Source organism: Hippocampus bargibanti, linkage group LG09 (genome assembly GCF_051943395.1).
Source record: "Hippocampus bargibanti isolate YZ-2025 linkage group LG09, ASM5194339v1, whole genome shotgun sequence".
NCBI lineage: Eukaryota > Metazoa > Chordata > Actinopteri > Syngnathiformes > Syngnathidae > Hippocampus > Hippocampus bargibanti.
In genome coordinates this window covers 20,553,397-20,570,130 of record NC_142742.1, presented here as the reverse complement: position 1 = coordinate 20,570,130, position 16,734 = coordinate 20,553,397, and the positions used below count along the sequence as shown (strand labels likewise).

General features: G+C 42.7%; 1 protein-coding gene across 1 annotated transcript in view; it reads right to left on the bottom strand.

Moving 5' to 3' along the window:
* Nucleotides 1-15,443, bottom strand: part of rrh (retinal pigment epithelium-derived rhodopsin homolog) — a 32,931-nt gene extending 17,488 nt beyond the window's left edge. The window contains exons 1-2 of the mRNA XM_089005072.1: nucleotides 15,162-15,443; nucleotides 6,147-6,337 (exon numbers count right to left, since the gene is read on the bottom strand). Coding sequence (XP_088861198.1) covers nucleotides 6,147-6,337; nucleotides 15,162-15,273 — 303 coding nt within the window. The 5' untranslated portion in view covers nucleotides 15,274-15,443. The remainder of the gene's footprint in view (nucleotides 1-6,146; nucleotides 6,338-15,161) is intronic.
* Between the last annotated feature and the right edge of the window lie 1,291 nt (nucleotides 15,444-16,734).

Here is a 16,734-nt window from a genome sequence, read left to right as displayed (position 1 = left end):
CATCTGGCTTCCTGCTGATTTAACCATCCTCTGCCATCAACGCCCGTAGAAGCAATGAATATATTATATTTTAAAATAATGATTGTGACATGATCATTACACTTGTTTTGACCTGACAATTGTCATCCCCCTGAAGTCAAAGAACAGATGATTTGATTCATATAGACGATAACAAATTGAATTTGATTGGATTCACCTTTATTAGTTTCTAAGCGGAGAAATTAATTTGAAGATGACAAGATTGATTTGCAAAATATGATGACTAACATTTTTTTTCATTATGCTTTTTATACAGATGATGTGAACTGCAACAATTCGCAAACAGATCTGGGATGGTGGTTGAGAAATTGTTCAATTTGCAGGACAAATTGGTAAACTGTGAGATGCACAAGCCACTTGCATCCACCCATCCTGTGATTTTCTCGGCGCAGACGCTGCGGAATCACAGTTGTAGCATCCAAACTGCATTTTGATTCTTGATGTCTTTGGAAACAACATTTAATCTCTGTTTCAATTGTCATAGGAGACCCGACAAAGGAAAACCGCAATGGCTGGTGTAATGCACCTGCATATCTAGAGTTTAGCACACCCAACTGATGATTTGGGATCGATGACAAAGCCCCTATTGATAATAGTTTAGGTTTCCAAAATTATATTTTTTGGCATTTATTCAAATGCATGACAATTTTTATTTTGCAAATATTTTTTTCCGCTGAATTTTTCAGACACATTTTTTGATGCTAGTCATTCGGAATGCTGTTAAAATATTTCTCATCCAATCAGGCCAGCAACGAATTGTGACAATTGGGCTTGATCAGACGAAAAATATTCAACGTTGGGGATGTGATGGTGGAAATTCAACGTTTCTTAAAACAGCCGCAAATGCTAAATTATCTTCTGGCTGCTTTTGCGTACGGTGATTACATTTGTCAGTTCAAAAGTAGTTTATAGTAACGACTGAAAAGGCAGGGTAACCTGTTGAGATTAATTTGATTATGAATTACCATTATTAATATGATTTGAATGCAATGCACATTAAGGTAATTGACTGCAGTGCACATTAAAGGACTTTATCGCCGTTCAGGTTGGTAAGAATGAAATTGAGGAATAAGTTGAGTGGGTGCCGGTGTCAATCAGAGATTCAGCCGGAATCAGATATTATATTCTATAGGGCTTCCACGTTAACCAGCTTCTATCAGAATTGGGAGAAGGAGATTCTTCAGAAGGGGGGAACTCCTGGGGAATCCATGCCAGGGTGACCAGAGATGAGGCTGGGTTGGATGGATGTCCTATGAGGAAGCGAAACTGACTGTCAGCTGGTTCCTCCGACTGAATGACAAAAGGCGAGTATGATGACCATTTACGCAGATTGCCATAATGTTTGCTGACCATGTGAACTCGTGCTAAAGAATTGTAGAAGGCAGTCCTCCACTCATAATTTGGCGACATGCAAATGTCTACCCCACAAAAATTTGCTGATATGATTTGCTTGGGTGCCAGCAGAGGAGTAACAGCATGAGAAGCTGTGTTCAACGTGCAAAATTTTCGTGGTACACACCACATGAATTGGTTCCCATGAAGGTGTTGAGGGACATGCAAAAATTTTGCCTCCAAAATTTTGGAACAGTGATTGACAAATGGTTTTATACAAATTGATGATCTGTGCAATGTCATAGATGGATCGTGTTTTCGACGCTAACACGTTCACAGTTGGCGAATTGAGACTTTTCATGTCTCAACAGGGGGGAGTGACGATAGCTCAGATCCTCATTACCAAAATTTTCACTTTTGGTAATGAGTGATGTTGGCTGCAACGTCATTCCCCAAGAAAGTTGTGCCCTCCAGAAATGCAGACTCACTAACCGCTAAAATGTACTAACCAACTAACATCGAACAATGATTTCCTGCTATTTCTGTGAGAGAATGCACTGCAGAGCCTAAACGATGAGACAGACTTTGATAGGGAAAGAAACGTCAAGAAAGTGTAATGTGTAGAATGAAACCATCCTTTCGACATGTGACAGAACACAAGTCGTCTTTTGTTCTCCACAGGACGGAGCTGCGGTGTGAAGAGAATGACGTGGACCACGCCAACGTGGGATGGACCGTTTTCGGAGCTGCTAGCCGTCTTAGCAGCCACAAGCTTCGTTTGGATTCAAGAAGATTCCCAATGCACGTCACTGGAGCCGACAGATCACAACCTCTTTCCCAGTCACCAGCTCATCTGTATCACACCCTGGGGCCTGCTTGCGACAAATGCTACAAACAATTTAGTTCCTCCTCGTGGTCCTGGTGATCACCATCCAGAATGCCATGAAGATTTGACTGTTGTAGCGAATGACATGACTTGATTGTTGACATGAGATTGTTTCCATTGTGGTTGTTCTATTTTGTGATTTTCTTTTCTTTTTTTCTTTCTTCTTTCTTTCTGTTCACCTCCACCGATGTTAGATATGTTCGAATGGGGGGACATGTTGGGGTAATTCGCTATACGAACATCTTTAAACATCGCTTTCTAATCTTTGTTTATGTTTTGGACTTCCTGATACGTCATATCCTGCCTTCCTTTACATTATGTCGCACACCATTACGTCACATCCTATTGCGTCACACACTGCGCGTCATATAAATACTCTCCCAGTCCGTTCTCTCTCTCTCCCTTCATGCTTCCTCTCAGCCGACACGCGATGTCTCCGCTGTCTTCAAGATTAAACTAACTTTCTGTACAACACCTGGCTGGCTACCTGCCGATTTAACCATCCTCTGCCATCAACGCCCGTAGAAGCAATGAACCAGGGAGGAACGATCAAGATAAACCCATTAGACACCTCTGGACAAGTTGTGTCCATAATTTGTAAAATCACTTCAAATGACTTGTACTGAGCGCATTTTACAAAGATTCCATCGCATATAGCTATATTTTATGTTTTAAGACTTGCGCTGCATATTCAGGAAGTCTTGTTTTCGAGTTGATGACGATGCCCTAAGTGACGTCACAGAGGGAACGCCCCTGACCGAGAAAGCGACACACAATGCATTTTGGGTACTTTTTTCATCTGAAAAAACAGTGTTGATCGCGAAATTAGAAGGAAAACTACATAAATAACGCGATGGTGAATCGTTTTGTGTCGCACCAAGACTACCAATTGCAGTAACACCATATAGAAGTGGATTTCCCTGCAGACAAATCAGCCCATTTCCAACGGAGCATGTGCGGCATCTTGTGCATTTTGTTGGATGCTACATTGGAGTCCAGACGTAACATTTCATCTTGAAAGTTTAAACAACGTTTTGCATGCACAACCATTAAACAATCTGCATTGATGTTGACATCTTATGTCTTATTATTTGTTATTTATGTCTTTCTAGGACACATATCACAAAAGTTGATGCAGTGTCTGAAACTCATGACAAAAAGTTAGTGGACACCCGGGCAGACAACTGAAAAGTCGCCTGCCCCATTTTTTACAACTTGAAAGGCAATAAGATGGCGAATCGCAAACATTAAAAAAAAAACTGTGGCAAAGAAGAAAGGATTTTTTTAATTAAGTACCTACCACAAATGCTCCTTTACTTAATTTATGGTAAAGATCCCTTCCTGAAGACTTTCCTCCAATTGTAGTTTGTCATCATGGTGCACAACACAATGTTTGCATTGCGTTGACTGCATCTAAGCTATGTGGTCTACTGTTTCTAAGCGGCTTACAAAACTCTCAAGTACACTTTTCAGTAAGGGTGTAGTCCGAAGCAGGCTTCTGATTGGCTTCGGACTACACCCTAACTGAAAAGTGTACTTGAGAGTTTTGAAAGCGGCGTAGAAAGAGGCGTTCACATGGCTTGTAGCGGTTTGCTTGTAGATTTTGTTTTATTGAATCAAAGAAACGTTTGATTTGATTTTTTTTTTTCTTGAAGTTGTCTGTTGGGGTAATTCGCCATACAAACATCTCTAAACATCGCTCTGTAATCTTTGTTTACGTTTTGAACTACCTGATACGTCATATCCTGCCTTCCCTTACATGATGTCACATTTACATTGCGTCACATCCTCTCGCGTCACACACTGCGCACTGTATAAAATGCTCTCCCTTCTACTTCGTCTCGCTCTCTATCGCCATGCTCTCTCCTTAAACCGACACCGCGATGCCTCCGCTCTCTCCAAGATTAAACCAACTTTCTGTTCTACACCTGGCTCCCTGATGATTTAACCATCCTTTTCCATCAACACCCGTCGAAGCAATGAACCAAGGGCGAACGATCAAAATAATCCAACATTGTCAGTCACCCTGGCCGAGACGTTTTGAAAGTGGTAGCCCGACATAAATTCTTTACGCCCCGGGCCACCGGGCAGACGCTATTTCAAACACTGCTTGTTATGTTGTTTATTCACGGAGCTTCATCTATCCTTCATATGTCATGTCCTTCACCAGTTTTGTATTTGATACAGAAGGACGTCTTTAATCGATTGCAAACATCTATGCTTTCGTCTTCAGAACTATTTGAGTCATATTCCAGGGTCTGAAACTCATGCCAAAAAGTTAGCAGACACCTGGGCAGGAAACTTCAAAAAGTTGCCCGACCTGCCATAATGTTGCCTGCCCCATTTTTCACAATTTGAAACACAATAAGTCTACTGTTCACAAAAAAAAAACATTGGTGCAAAAGTATAAAGGAGTTTTTTTTAATTATCAAAGTGCCTATCACAAATGCTGCCTTGCTTGTCATTGGGGTTTGCAATGTTTGCATTGCATTGTCTGCTCAAATCCACATGGACTCCTCTTTCTTAGCGGCTTTCAAAACTCTCAAGTACACTTTTCAGTCATGGTGTAGTCCTAAGCTCGAAACAGGCTTTTGATTGGCTGCCGGTGCAGAGTATGCAAATTATTAATTTGCAAATGATTAATTTGCTAATGATTTATTTGCCAATTATTAATTTGCATACTCGGCACCAGCAGCCAATCAGAAGCCTGTTTCGTGATTCGGACTACACCATGACTGAAAAGTGTACTTGAGAGTTTTGAAAACCGCTGAGAAAGAGGAGACCACGTGGCTTGTTGCGGGTTGCTTTATTGAATAAAACAAAGATTGATTTGAAAAAAAAAAGCTCTTTTTTTTCTTGAAGAAATTGTCGGCCACCCGGGCCGAGACGTTTTGAAAGTTGTACACGCGACGGCCACCGAGCAGACACTATTTCAAACACTGCATGTTCATAACTGGATGGGTAACAAGAAAGCATCTACTCCGAATCTGAACTCTGTGAGCCCATTGTTTTGATTCTGGAGCAAGGCAAGGCGTCCTAGCGTGACGTCACGAACTGGGTTGTTGACTTTCTGAAAATCCCCAGTTCCGAGGTCATTTTGTGGCAGTTTTGGGACACTTTAAGTCATTTTCATTAGTTATTTGCATTTGACTAAAAATATCAGCCTCCGTGTTGTGGGTATTTTAGGTGCTATAAAACGTTTTTCTGATGTCAGTTCGGAAACAAAAAAAATGGTGTCGGTTTGATTTGACTTTCTTCGTCCTCTGGAGGCATAACAGAGAATCATTGAGAAATTCTTCGATGAAAAAGTTTCTTCAGCTGTCGTCTGTACTTCTTTGAAGGTGTCGGACGTTTCGCTTCTTATCCAAGATGCTTCGTCAGCGAACTAAAGTTTTTGTTGGTAGTTTTGGCCCTATATACATCCCTACTGTCTAGACGTGGCGGTGCCGGACTCTGCTATGATTGGTCCCTGCTCTCAGGTTGGGGGAGCAGAGGACTACTCCCTGCGGCTACATTGATTACTACCATTGTCCTGACTGATTACTATATTTGGTCGTAAGTCGAGCTGGTCGAATGTTACCTGTATTCAATAATAAAATAAAAAATCAATAACAGACAGTAGTAGCGCCGAACAGTAAGACAAAGATCAAGTCTGTGTCATACAATGTCAAATGATTTTTGAGACGAGTTTTGAAGAAGACAGTACACATTGTTTGCTCTAACTTCCTCAAGTATATTTATCTTACAAGATTTGAGAAATACGCAAACGGTGCAGTGGACAAAGTGTTTTTTTTTGGGGGGGGGGGTTATGGATTGTTTGGAAGATTTCAAATAACTCATGCCATCAGTAGCTTTTTTGTCCTTTTGAAAATACATGTACGGCACCCACCTGACAACCAGTGTAACCAAATTTCCAGTTTCCGTGTATATCGGAGGCAGCTGACATAGGGTAGCCAATGCCTGCTACTCCAATGTCAGTCAAGGCCAAGTTGATGATGATAAAATTGGTAGCAGTACGGAGCTCATGAAACTTAACAAACATTAGAAGAACGACAATGTTGCTCAGTAGACTGATGATCCCTGTAAAGAAAAAAAAAGTTGAGAACAAGTTTGCATTAGAAGTCCATCTTGCAACAAAAAGTCCCAAAACTCATTATTCGTGTCAGACTACTCAATGCAGAAATCTATTCTCTGTCTTATCCATTCATCCATTTTATATCATCTCAGGTTGGGGGGAGCAGAGGACTACTCCCTGCGGCTCCACTGATTACTTTTATTATCCTGACTGTTTACTTCTTTTGTCCTGACTGAGTATGAGGTCTACGACTGGTATAATTTGCTGTGGTTTCACCTCATCAGCATAACTTAGCCTATGTTGCCTTAGGAGTCTGTTGTACGAACGGTCCAAATTGAACCTCACCCCACCATGGCGGTTTAGTGAAGCATTTTGTTGTTAATAGCAAAATCCTTCACTGAACCGCCACGTGGGGCACGACGTGACGTGAAGCATCACTATTGGAATTATGTGGACACTAGAAGACCAGTCAAAAGTTAGCTGAAAGCTCACCACTTGACTCAAAACAAATTGATGCTAGTTTTTCATAGATTCATATAGATCCTCACAAAAGTTGTTGAAATACATGTTTTTTGAATGTGAGAGCAAAAGGCAGGACTTGGGTGTGGATAGTTTCTCATCTACGTGTGCCATACGATGAGCTGGCAATCAGTTCAGGATGTACCCCACCTACTGCCCAAAGACAGCTGGGAGAGGCTCCAAGTGGATCAGAAAATGGCTAGATGAATTACTGTAATAATTTTATTTAAATGACAACCGATGCCTCCGGACAAGTTGTGTCCATAATTAAAATCACTTCAAATGACTTCTACTGAGTGTATTTTACAAAGATTCCACGGCATATAGCTATATTTTACACTTTAAGACTCGCGCTGAATACTCAGGAAGTCTTGTTTTCGAGTTGATGACGATGCGTGACATGACGTCACGTCTGGAACGCCCCTGACCGAGAAAGCGACACACAACGCATTTTGGGTACTTTGTTTGGTTTGAAAACTTCATGTTGATGGCGAAATTAGAAGGAAAACATAAATAATGCGATGGTGAATCATTGTGTGTTGCACCAAGACTACTCTTTGATACTAGTTGACACAATTTCCCAGCAGACAAATCAGCCCATTTCCAATGGAACTTGGGTGCCATCTTTTGCATTTTCCAGGAGGCTACATTGGAGTACAGACGCCTGAAAATGATCCAGAAAGACTTGTTTAATCGATTGCAAACATTTATGCTTTCATCTTCGGGACTATTTGAATCATATTCATAAAGGGATGAGTAACAAGAAAGCATCTTCTCCGAATCTGAAGCCATTGTTTTGATTCTAGAATAAGGCATCTTAGCGTGACGTCACAAATAAGGGGGAAACTCGCCATCCCGAGGTCATTTTGAAGTAGTTTTGGGACACTTTAAGTCATTTTTATTGGTGTTTTGCATTTCACTAAAAATATCAGCCTGCGTGTTTTGGGTATTTTAGATGCTATAAAACGTTTTTCTGATGTCAGTTAGGGAACAAAAACATGGTGTCCGTTGTCCTTTAATTACTTTTTGGCTCCTCTTTAAGGAGGACTGATCTTAAGAGGTTGGCGAGACAAACATGGTAAGGACATGCAGCACGTTAGAGTGATTAAGGATTGAGATGGCAATTTATTAACAACAAAAACAATAATAATAATAATAATAATAATAATAATAATAATAATAATAATAATAATAATGATACAGTTAATTTACAAGTGCCTTTCAAAGCACCCAAGGACACTTTACATTTTAAAAGAACAATAAACACCAAAACAATGAAACCTTAAATAAAATGATAAATAATAAAAGTGCTAAACTGCGAATGCAATTTTAAAGAAATGGTAACAGGTCCCTGTAGTGTGATGGTAAGATGGAAAGAGTACTTTGATGAATGGATGAATGAGGAAAATGAGAGGAAACAAAGAGGAGAAGATGTGACTGTTGTGGACCTGGACGTAGCAAAGATTAGCAAGGATGAAGTGAGGAGGGTGTTGAAGAGGATGAAGGGTGAGAAGGCACTCTGCAGAAGACATTGTGATCTGGAGTGAGAGAAGGAAACAGGTGGAGGAGAAATTAAAGAGGTGGAAGTTTGCCTTGGCTCAAGTCTCTAGGGCAGGGGCACACACACACACACGCAAACACGCACGCAAACACGTACGCACGGGCGGGCACTTTTCAACAAAATGTCAGAATGTATTATTTAAAATAACTTTGTGATAATGCTCACCATTAATATGAATAGTTTTCTGTTCCTCATGACTAGTAAAAATCCAGCCAATAGATCGGAATGAAAGTCAACTTGCCGGGTACATAGGTTAGAAGTTACTGCTAGATAGCCTGCACACGGCTCATTAGCTTCCACACTTGCTCTTTGCAATATACTTATCGCAGAAGTATATTGATGGTAACATTAACATGGGGCTTGTTAAAATGTCAGTGACATTTGACTGTTTCATCGATGGTATTGTTTTATTGCAAATTAGAATCAGAAGCTTTTCTCTCTACAAAGGCGAGTCCTCCGGTGCATTCGAGCTGAAGTGTACTCGTCATTTTTTTAACTCGTCGGGCTCATTTAAAGGGCCGTTTACCTGTTTCAACATGACGGCCAGTATCATCCAATCAAAATTTCGCTTTCCGCCAACATAAGTAAGTGACATCCAATCAAAATTGCACTTTCCGCCGAATGCAGCCCCAACAGGAAATGAACAGCGAAAAGGCGAGAATATGTATTTAGTTTTATCGGCGAGCCATATGCAATCATCAAAAGAGTCTGATATGGGTCGTGAGCCATAGGTTCTCAACCCCTGGTCTAGGGCAATGGATGGTGTGGAAAAGAGGTGAAGAAGTGTGTCCAGGCAGACTGGAACGGCTGGAGAAAAATGTCAGGTGTGATGTGTTATAGAAGGGAAAAGTGTATAAAACAGTGGTGAGACCAGCCATGATGTTTGGACTGGAGACAGTGCCACTGAAGAAAAGACAGGAAGCAGAGCTGGAGGTAGCAGAGCTGAAGATGTTGAAGTTTTCTTTGGGAGTGACCAGGTTGGATCGGATCAGGAATGACCATATCATAGGGTCTATTCATATGAGAGGTTTTGGATCGAAAGTCAGAGAGAGCAGATTCAGATGTGTTGGACATGTCCGGAGGACAGAGAGTGAATAAATTGGAATAAGACTGCTGAGCCTTTAACTGCCGGGCAGGAGACTGAAGGAGGCCTAAGAGGAGGTTTATAGATTTTGACAAAGAGGACATCAAGGTAGGGCACTGATTCACTGTGACGACCCCGACAGGGAAATGCCGAAAGGAAAAGCAGAAGATGAAGAATTGATTTTTGGCAGCCCAGTAGTTGAGTTTCACAGTACAGCGGTCGCAAGTTCAAGTCCCGCTCCGGTCTGCCCGTGTGGAGGTGGCATGTTCTTCCTGGGCCCACGTGGGTTTTCTCAGAGTCCTCGGGTTTCCTCCCACTTTCCAAAAACATGCATGGCAGGCTGATTTAACACTCTTAATTGTCCCTGTGTGAGTGTGAGAGCGTACGGTTGTTTGTCTCTGTGTACCCTGCTGGCAATCAATTCAGTGTGTCCACTGTCGAGTGCCTGCCGCAACCTGAGTGAGGATTAAGCAGTATGGATAACGGATGGATATTTAATTACTTTTATTTTTTGTATATGCTTATGCATTTGGAAAATTGTGCCATGTGGAATTATTTTGTTGTTCAGAATACAAATGAACATTGATCCATACATCCATTTTCCAGACTACTTAATCCTTAACAAGGTCGCGGGGAAATGAATTGTATTATTATTATTATTATTATTATTATTATTATTATTATTATTATTATTATTATCTCATCTCATTTTCCGTACCGCTTATTCCTCATTAGGGTCGCGGGGGTTGCTGGAGCCTATCTCAGCTGTCTTCGGGCACGAGGCGGGGGACACCCTGAATTGGTTGCCAGCCAATCGCAGGGCACACAAAGACATACAACAGTCACTCTCACACTCACACCTAGGGGCAATTTGGAGTGGTCAATCTGCCTGCCATGCATGTTTTTGGAGTGTGGGAGGAAACCGGAGGACCCGGAGTAAACCCACGCGGGTCTGGGGAGAACATGCAAACTCCACACAGGGAGGCCGGACTGGGACGCGAACCAGCGACCTCTGCACTGTGAAGCCGGTGTGCTAACCACTCGACTACCGGGCCGCCCACAGTGCAGAGGTCGCCGGTTCGCGTCCTGGTCCGGCCTCCCTGTGTGGAGTTTTCTCCGGGTCCTCCGGTTTCCTCCCACACTCCAAAAACATGCATGGCAGCTAGATTGACCACTCCAAATTGTCCCGAGGTGTGAGTTTGAGAGTGTCTGTTGTATGTCTTTGTGTGCCCTGCGATTGGCTGGCAACCAATTCAGGGTGGCCCCGGCCTCGTGCCTGAAGACAGCTGAGATAGGCTCCCACGACCTTAATGAGGAATAAGCGGTACGGAAAATGAGATGAGATTATCAGTGTCTGAAATAACGTCTGTCCGGATGCCCGGGGAATGCAACTTTTACATTGGGCGTACAACTTACAAAATGTCTCCGCCCGGGTGGCTGAAAACTTTTTCAAGAATAAAAAAAACGAAAGGTTTTCTTTCTGCAATTTGCATACTCGTCAGCCAATCAGAAGCCTGCATCGAATAACTTTGTGCTTCCGGGCTTTCCCGAGCGTCATAGCCACAGAAGAAAGATTCAAAAGAAGCGAATAAAATTTATGACGCTACAAAACGTAAACGTGCATAAAACGCATTGTGGAAAGAGGAGTTCACGTGGCTTGTAGCAGACGACGCAACGCAAACATTGCATTGTGTAACATGCCGAACAGTGGATGGACAAGCGACAACTGGAGCAAAATCATCAGCAAGGGATATTTACCATAAATTAAGCAAGGGAGCATTTGTGGTAGGTACATTTTAAAGTGTTGTTCTGATATATATTCTGATTATCAATCCTTAATACTTTGCAGCAATGGTTTTTATGTGATTAGTCATCTTATTGTGTTTTAAGTTGAGAAAAATGGGGCAGGCAACTTTATGGCTGGGCAGGCAACTTTTCAGAGTTGTCTGCCCTGGTGTCTGGTAACTTTTTGTCATGAGTTTCAGACACTATTATTATTATTATTATTATTATTATTATTATTATTATTATTATTATTATTATTATTATAGAAGTCCAAGATGGCGCCCGAGTAGGCAGCCTCAGCAAGTGCTCTCATGAGCCTTGCTTTTTTTTGGCTGTTTTTGTCTTGTTTATGTTTTCTTTTGTCACTTTGTGTTGTTGTGCATCGTGTGGAACGGATACAGATTGTTTTTAAGCATTTTTGACCACGACATTCATCAAGGAGGAGACTGTGCTGAGCGGTTGCGCCTTTTCGGCAGCATGGATATGCCAGTACTGTTTTTGAATGGGAGGAATGTCGGTGCCATTCGACTGCCATCGCTGGACACCGAAGGGGCCATTGTGCTTTTTTTGCGCCTGTAATGGGCAGCATCTTCACAGCCCCGCTTTGTTTAGCGGAAAGGTCAGTGCTGTTGGACAGTCTGCGGCTGGATGGATGCATGGCTTGAGGAACCCGCGATAAGAAGAAAGGAGTGTCAGCGCAGAGCGCCGATGCGTATGTGGAACTGTTGCGGCTTGGAATTTAAGCAGATTTATGTGGAACAGGAGATGTGAAACAATCTCTTTTCGTCAATGGATGCTACAGCTGCCTGTTTGCTTTCAACATTTAGCTTGTAGTCGACGTGCACATTCCACCATGATGTCCCTGATCCACTGGTGGAAAGACGCTTTGATCCTCTCCTCTTTCATCTAGAACTGCTTCATGTCATCACAAAGAGGGTACAGCAAGTCCTGAAGAATGAATGTCTCTCTGTGTCTTTGTTTTGTCATATTGTCTCTATGCTGTCATATTATTTGTTATTTAGTTTTTTTTTGTTCTTTTGACTTCAAGACGGCGCCGCGAGAGTGGCTGCCTTTCCAGCAGCTCATGTATTTCGTTTTTCTACTTTCATTCCTTTCATCACTTTGCTGCTGTGAAATGTAAATTTCTCCACTGTGAGACTAATAAAGGCATATCCAATCCAATTATCTCATCTCATTTTCCATACTATCTCAGCTGTCTTCGGGCACGAGGCGGGGGACACCCTGAATTGGTTGCCAGCCAATCGCAGGGCACACGAAGACATACAACAGTCACTCTCACACCTAGGGACAATTTGGAGTGGTCAATCTGCCTGCCATGCATGTTTTTGGAGTGTGGGAGGAAACCGGAGGACCCGGAGAAAACCCACGCGGGTCCGGGGAGAACATGCAAACTCCACACAGGGAGGCCGGACCGGGATGCGAACCGGCGACCTCTGCACTGTGAAGCCGGTGTGCTACCGGGCCGCCATTATTATTATTATTATTGTTTTTTTTGTTTTGTTTTGTTTTTTTTCTCTGCTTCGTTGGGAACGTAGCAAAAACAAAATACAGGAGCTGCTGGAAAGGCAGACATCTCTAGCTGGCTACAGTGATACCTCGGTTTACGAACACCTTGGCTTACGAACTTTTCGTTTTACAAACGTTACATTTATGAATATTTTACCCTAGCAGATGAACTATTTTTCGGGATACACACGGACCTGCCACAATGAGCGATGTGTCGTCCGCGAACGAGCCCGTTGGTGGGCACTGTTTTTGTCCTCTATTCCCCGGCCCCAGTCTTCGGTTAAAGCTACGTGATTTGTCAAGAACACAGCAGTGGGGGATGGGATTACAGACAGAGAGAGAGAGTGAGGCCGTTCTTCAAAAAACAAAATGACGTCTTTGGTTAAAGCCACGTGATTGGTCAAGAACCCAGCAGTGGGTGGAGGGTTAAACATTAAAGGGCAATAGACGTCACTTTTTTGTTTTTTAACTGACATCAGAAAAACGTTTTATAGCATCTAAATACCCAAAACATGCAATATGATATTGTCATTCAAATGCAAAACACCAATAAAAATGAAGTGTCCAAAATCTGCAAAAAATTGAGCTGCGAATTGGGCATTTTCAGAAAGTCCCGCCCCCAGTTCGTGACGTCACGCCAAGACGTCTTGCATTGCTGGAGAATCCAAACAATGGCTTCAGATTCGGAGAATAAGCTTTCTTGTTACACATCCAGTTATTAACATGATTCAAATAGTTCTAAAGAGGAAAGCATACATGTTTGCAATCGTTTAAAGAAGTCCTTCCGTGTCAATTTCAGCCATCAGGACTCCAATGTAGCATCCCAGAAAATGCACAAGATGGCGACCAAGCTCCGTTGGAAATGGGCTGAAATGTCTGCTGAGAATTTGTGTCAACTAGAATCAAGTAGTAGTTTTGGTGCAACACAACGATTCACCATTGCGTTATTCAAAGTCAAAGTCAAAGTCAGCTTTATTGTCAAATATGCTATCATGCATGACATACAGCACAGATGAAATTACTGTCCTCTCGGACCCAGCATGCAAGGCACTTATAATGACTTTCACAAACATAATAAACATGAAAACGCCAATTTGCCGGGAGAGGGGAGCCGCAAAACAAAAAATAAAAAATAACAAATATGACAACACAAAGACACAGAGTCATTCATTCTTCAGGACTTGCTGTACCTTCTTTGTGATGACATGAAGCAGTTCTAGATGAAAGAGGAGAGGATCAAAGCATCCATGTCAGCAGTGGATCAGGGACGTCATGGTGGAATTTGTATGTCGGCTACAAGCTAAATGTTCAGAATCAGAATCAGAATCAGAATCAGAATACCTTTATTCGTCCCGCAATGGGGAAATTTGCAGTCCACAGCAGCAATTGAAGAAGAATTGAAGTTGAAAGCAAACACGAAGCTGTAGCATCCATTGATGAAAAGACATTGTCTCACATCTCCTGTCCCACATAAATCCGCTTCAATTCCAAGCCGCGACAGTTCCACATACGCATCGGCGCTCTGCACTGACGCTGCTTTCTTCTTATCGCGGGCTCCTCAAACTAAGCATCCATTCAACTACAGACTGTCCAACAACACCGACCTTTCCGCTGAACAAAGTGAGGCTGTGAAGATGCTGCCCATTACAGGCGCAAAAAAAGCACAATGGCCCCAGAGCTGTCCAGCGATGACAGTCAAATGGCTCCGACATTCCTCCCATTCAAAAACAGTACTGGCATATTCATGCTGCCGAAAGGCGCAACCGCTCAGCACAGTCTCCTCCTTGATGATTGTCGTGGCCAAAAATTATTAGTTATTTATGTTTTCCTTCTAATTTCGCCATCGACACGGATCAACACGAAGTTTTCAGACCAAACAAAGTACCCAAAATGCATTGTGTTTTGCTTTCTCGGTCAGGGGCGCTCCAGACGTGACGTCATGGTAAGTATCGTCACCAACTCAAAAACAAGACTTCCTGAATATTCAGTGCGAGTCGTAAAACGTAAAATATAGCTATATGCGGTGGAATCTTTGTAAAATACGCTCCGTAGAAGTCATTTGAAGTGATTTTACAAATAATGGACACAACTTGTCCGGAGGCGTCAGTAGTCCTTTAAGTACTGTGATCGAAAAGCTCTTTTTCACTTTGGTTTTACATCGTATGAAGCAGGAATCTCAAACAAAAACACAAGTTTGAAGAAAAAAAGCATAACTAAATTGCTGTTAAAATATATATTTAAAAAAATATGAAGATATTTTTACTGAACAGAACGTCACAGTACTAATATTATAAAGCATATATTATCAAACTGCAAAACACACGTCCTAGATAAGTATGATGTTCTTTATTACCTGCAGTTATAAGATATCCAGCCACTATGTTGTGCTCCAGTTGGGAAAATGAACTTTTTCCTTCATAAGGTATATCCCCATTTGAGACATTGAGCGCAGAGGCAATTCCCATTGTCTGAAATGTTAGTCACAAAGTGAAATAGGATAACGCCAAAATATTTTCTCGAAAGAAAATTGTGACGAGGTCTCCAAATTTCAGAAGTTGCTCTTTGCTTGTTGTATTGCAATAAGGGGTGGTCCATATAGAGGGGTGAGCTGCAGAAGATTATTGCATGCCATTGTTCCTTTGTTGACAAGTAACGGGAGGCAGCCTGTTGGTAACATGGGCAGCACGGTTCCACTTGAGAAGATTACCACTCCTGTGGAATTTTCTTGGGAATGAGCCAATTACCACTCAAGGCACACAGATTACAAAACAAAGGCCACAATCAGTTAAAAGTATACAGCATAAATACCATACACTTTAATGTATAGAATATTAGTGGAAAGGATATCAATGTAAAAAAAAACATAAAAAAACGTCACTTTACAGTCACTGGATACGTTTTTCTGTGGGTGAGCACTGGTAGCCACACGCGCCAGCGTTCACTCAACCCGGAATAACTCAAATAGATCGAAAGCAAGCTTGCTAGTTAATCGATACAGTAATAATAATACATTTCATTTATAAGCACCTTTCAAAACACTCAAGGTCACTTTACAATCACAGGATACAGTCGCTAATAGATAGCTACCTAGCCAGCTAGATAGCTAGCCAGCTAAATGATAGCTAGCGAGCAAGCTAGACAGCTAATAGATAGTTAATAGATACATATAATAATAATACTACTACTAATAATAAGAAGAACAATCAGGGGTTAGGGTTACAGTTTATTACAATCAATACATGTTATTTATAGGCGCCTATCAATTACGGCGAAGGGGCCCGCGAATCGCGGCCCCAATTTGGGAGTAGCCCCGGCCAGCCGTAGGTCCCTTGTGGACGTCCAGACCTTCCGGCCCACCTGGTAAGCCGGCGCAGGACGGCGACGGCAATCCGCAACCTTCTGGTTCTGGGCCGCCGTGCGCGATAGGGCTGCCCTGGTCTCCCTCCATACACGATGGGCCCGCCGAAGATGGTGTTGAATCGACGGGACCTCCACCTCCCCCTCCTGCGTGGGGAAAGCTCTGCGGCTGGTAGCCCTAGGCCGACATGAACGGTGACCGACCTGTGGCTGAGGAGACCAGGGTGTTGTGGGCATATTGCACCCACGGGAAATGGATGGACCAGGCCGAAGGACGATGGAGGAACACGCAGCGCAGGGCCGCCTCCAGGTTCTGGTTCTTCCTCTTGGTCTGTCCGTTGGACTGTGGGTCGTAATCGGAAGCCAGGCTGGCCGACGCCCCCATGGACCTGCAGAAACGCTTCTAGACCCGGGACACGAACTGGGGCCCTCGGTCCGACACGATATCCGTAGGGATCCCATGGAGACGGACGACGTGGTTGACCAAAAGTGTCGCCGTCTCGATAGCGGACGGCAACTTGGTCAACGGCAAGAAGTGGGCCGACTTGGAAAACCGGTCCACTATCGTG